General features: G+C 35.1%; 1 protein-coding gene across 1 annotated transcript; it reads left to right on the top strand.

The window, feature by feature from the left end:
- The first annotated feature begins 288 nt into the window (after positions 1-288).
- On the top strand, positions 289-3,519 carry LOC113380886. Its single transcript, XM_026619941.1, has 2 exons — positions 289-600; positions 921-3,519. The coding sequence occupies exon 2, from the start codon at positions 957-959 to the stop codon at positions 3,474-3,476; it is 2,520 nt and encodes an 839-aa protein (XP_026475726.1). The 5' UTR covers positions 289-600; positions 921-956; the 3' UTR covers positions 3,477-3,519.
- Positions 3,520-3,914: the final 395 nt, after the last annotated feature.

Below are 3,914 nucleotides of genomic sequence, written 5' to 3'. Positions count from 1 at the left end.
CATACAGTATCATATATGACAATTTATCGTGACGCATGCTCCCATGCTCTGCACCTCTGCACACTGTAGTATTCTGTACCTTGTTCGGCGCATGCATTCGGCAGCGTGGCGAGCAGGACGAGCACTACTGACAGAACATTCGAGATTGTTCGAATGTTTTTGTATGTGTGTGTTGCCAGCTGTTTCATATGTCATGACAAATAGTATAATACATTAAATATGGAAATCTTACTCTCTCGTGATTGTATCACTAAAATACATTTTAACATTTCGGGAACAGTTTAGTTAATTTCATTAGAATACAAGTGGTTTTTGTTATCAGTGCTTGTTTTGTAAATTTTTATATTCATATTTGAGTATCATTTTGTAGATATTTTTTAATGGGACGATATGCAATATTGTACATTAATATAACCTAAAATACTTTTTGCGTTGAAATCTGATTTTGGTGGATATTAGATTGAAATATGTTGTTAAGTGTAGATATGTAACATTCGATGAAGTGCGTTGCAATGAATAATCTACATTAAGCAATTATTTCTCATGGATATTTGATAAAGAAATGGCTTCCACACCCCATGCACAACGAGAATCCGAATGGTGAGTGTCATCTGCGAATGTGTTTGTGCTACGTTTTCAATGCTGAAATTAATTCAATGAATTAATCGACATACTAATACCAAATTGACTTCGCTAAAGACATATACAATTTTTTCGAACGAGATAATACAAAATATTCACGATAGTGATTGTTATTTGACATAGGAAAATGGACGTCTATATATCCATGAACAAAAAGTAGTGACAGTTGAAAATCGACAATCGATCATGTATTCATTTTATATTTTTTAATGAAATTCAAATTTTTTACAAATATTGACAAATATTTTTTTATATATTCTTTTAATAATCATTTTCAGTAAATTCTGTTGGTGAACAATTTACTAACTGTCAACATGACCATAAAGCCATCAAAGAAGTGTAATACCGCTAAAAATGAGGACAGCAGTGAATCTCAAACCCACAATTCTCAAAATACAGCAACAAGGTCACAAAATAGATCTCATACTCATAGCATTCCTTCAAATCATGCAAATGGAGAAATAGCATTATATGGGAATCACAGTAGCACATATGAAGAGCACTCTCCTAGTACCAGTAAGCGCCGTGTACGCTGCAGTCCACACCATTCCACAGCAAGATGCAAATTAAGATCAGAGAATAAAAGAGAACGAGAGCCACGTGAAACCAAAAAGAATGCTTCAAGAAATAGCAGTCCTGTGCCATCTTGTTCGGAAAAGGAGCCTAAAGCAGTCAGAGAGCAGTCGGGATATAACAGTGGTGATGAATACAGTCCAAGACCCGATCAAAGGCTTACTGAAGCTGAGTGGGAAGCTCGTGACAAGCGCTTTGAAGCTCTCATCAATGCTAGGGGCTTAGAAGTGAGGGAAATGGTTGATGATGGGGCTTGCCTGTTTCGTGCTATTTCCGATCAAATATTTGGTGATCAGGATATGCATTCTGTTGTGCGACAAAATACTATGGACTATATTTATCAGAATCGTGATTATTTTGCTCAATATGTGACAGAAGACTTCAATAGTTATGTGAATCGCAAGAGACATGATAATGTACATGGAAATCATGTAGAGATACAAGCAGTATCTGAAATGTATAATAGACCTATCGAAGTATATATATATGCAGCTGAGCCTGTTAATGTTTTCAATGCTACTGAACACAACAGTGGTTATGAGCCTATTAGACTATCTTATCAGCGCGGTTCACATTATAATTCAATTCGTAACCCATGGAAAGCTACAGTAGGAATTGGTTTAGGTCTTGCAGGCTATCATCCAGGTGAGGCTGATATCAACCAGATTAACGATGCAGTAAAGCAGAGTGAAGACTTGCTTATTGAACAGACTATGTTGGAAGATAAACTCAAAGCAACTGATTGGGAAGCGACCAATGAGGCCATAGAGGAACAGGTTGCTCGTGAGTCGTACTTGCAATGGTGCAAAGACAACGAGCGTAGGAAAAAGCAAAGCACATCACCATCTGAGAGTAGTTCTACTGTTACATCAATGGAGATTAGAGGGTCACCACGCTCTCGATCTACAACTGGCTCAGCTTCTCCACATCAATTTTCTCACAGTGCAAAGCAGAGCCATGCCACTAATCAGAGAAAATCTAATGCAACACATGATTTTATAAATCAAATGCAAATATACAAAGATTTGGTAACAATTGATTTGGAAATATACAACTGCAACGGACTAATGAAGGAAGATGTTTTGCAGAGTTATAATCAGAATCAATTTTATGATCCATACCTTTTGCGTTATGTAAATGCTGCACCCATATTACAATTTCAGAATTCAGAACCTGTATTATATTTAAGGAAACCTCGGTGGTGTGAGGAAGATGAAAGTAACTTATTACAAACAAGAAAGGGAGTGCAAAACTTTCTTCCTGTAGATATTTATGAGCAGAGATTAACAAGATCCGTTAGTCCGCAATCCAAATGTGAGCGCATAAGTCGGAATAATAGTCCTTCTGCCAGGAGTTGTGACATACCATTTGAAACATCGCGGTTAACAAGAAAGAATGTAATTGATCTGGAAAACGCTCTTTATGAAGTTATTCATAATCCTGCTGTGATATCTTCTTACAAGAAAAATGCACATTCAAATATTTATGTGCAATCAAATGATTCTACAGGAATATGCAGTGATGATGAAGTTCGAACATATAGGAAAAGAAATAGTAATGAATTGAGTGATATCATATCTGATGATGGAATCACCAAGAAACGAGCGGCATACAGTAATACCTCTGATGTGCCTTACAATACTGAGGAATATAAACAAATAGATACATTATATTGTAGAGAGAAGCATGCATCAGATAGCAGGATAATTTTGAAAAAAAATCGTGAAAAGAGAGACTGTGTATCAAGATATGGGCGTAGAATGTCTAGGAATATTGTTTACACAGAAGATTTAGACGATGATAGCGTTTCACACAATCTCAGATCTCGATCGGTTTCATGTGCAAGCCAAAAATCGTCTTATGGCTCTCAAGATAAGATTCAAAGAAAAAGTATTGTACGATCACCTACCCATTCCAGTTCTAATGCTTCTTCTCGTGGGAGTCGAAGTGGTAGTCCTATCACCGGATTGAGTTCTATTCAAGAAGATTCTGTTCCAAGTGGAGTGGCGCAGCCAATTGTTGAGAGATCGGGTTCTCCGAAAGCAGGCACTAGTAAAATGAGTGATTTTCACCAATCCCTCTATGAAGGTTTACAAGCATACGAGAGTAGTCGAACGGGTCATATGTGGGGCGAAGCAAATGATCTGCGAGTAGCCCTAGCGGCTTCGGAACTAGAATATTATGCCCAACTGAAACGAACACATGAGACGACGCGTCAGAAGCATGATCCAATGGCACCATCAACATCTCACACATCTTAAAGGAAATCTGTCATTGTTTACATTTCGAATAGTATATCACTAATGGAAGATACTGTTTTTTTTGTCAGATACCTAATATATATATATATATATATATATATATATATATATATGTATATATATATATGTAGGTTATTTATGTAATGTATAAATATGTAAAAAAATATTTATTGAAATAAATATTTGTATATATATATATATATATATATATATATATATATATATATATACTCATAGTACATTAAAACATGTGTTTTGTTTTATATTTTTATAGTATGTATAATGATTGGCGAATAATAAGAGTTAGTGACATATTTCAGAGATATCAAATTGCCTCCTAATTTATAGATTTTTTTAAATATATAAATTGTATGGAAAATTAAGTTACTTAGATTATTATGCAAAAGATTAAAAATTTTTCTGCAAGGAAATTTATCA

Source organism: Ctenocephalides felis, unplaced genomic scaffold (genome assembly GCF_003426905.1).
Source record: "Ctenocephalides felis isolate EL2017-DRISC unplaced genomic scaffold, ASM342690v1 CF-g0.4_SCAFFOLD_02444, whole genome shotgun sequence".
Classification (NCBI taxonomy): domain Eukaryota; kingdom Metazoa; phylum Arthropoda; class Insecta; order Siphonaptera; family Pulicidae; genus Ctenocephalides; species Ctenocephalides felis.
The sequence above is the reverse complement of the archived record's forward strand: the minus strand, read 5'-3'. Positions and strand labels throughout refer to the sequence as shown.

Bases quoted from the DNA above. Each gene is read 5' to 3' on its own strand.
- LOC113380886 (XM_026619941.1), top strand. From the start codon at position 957: ATGACCATAAAGCCATCAAAGAAGTGTAATACCGCTAAAAATGAGGAC.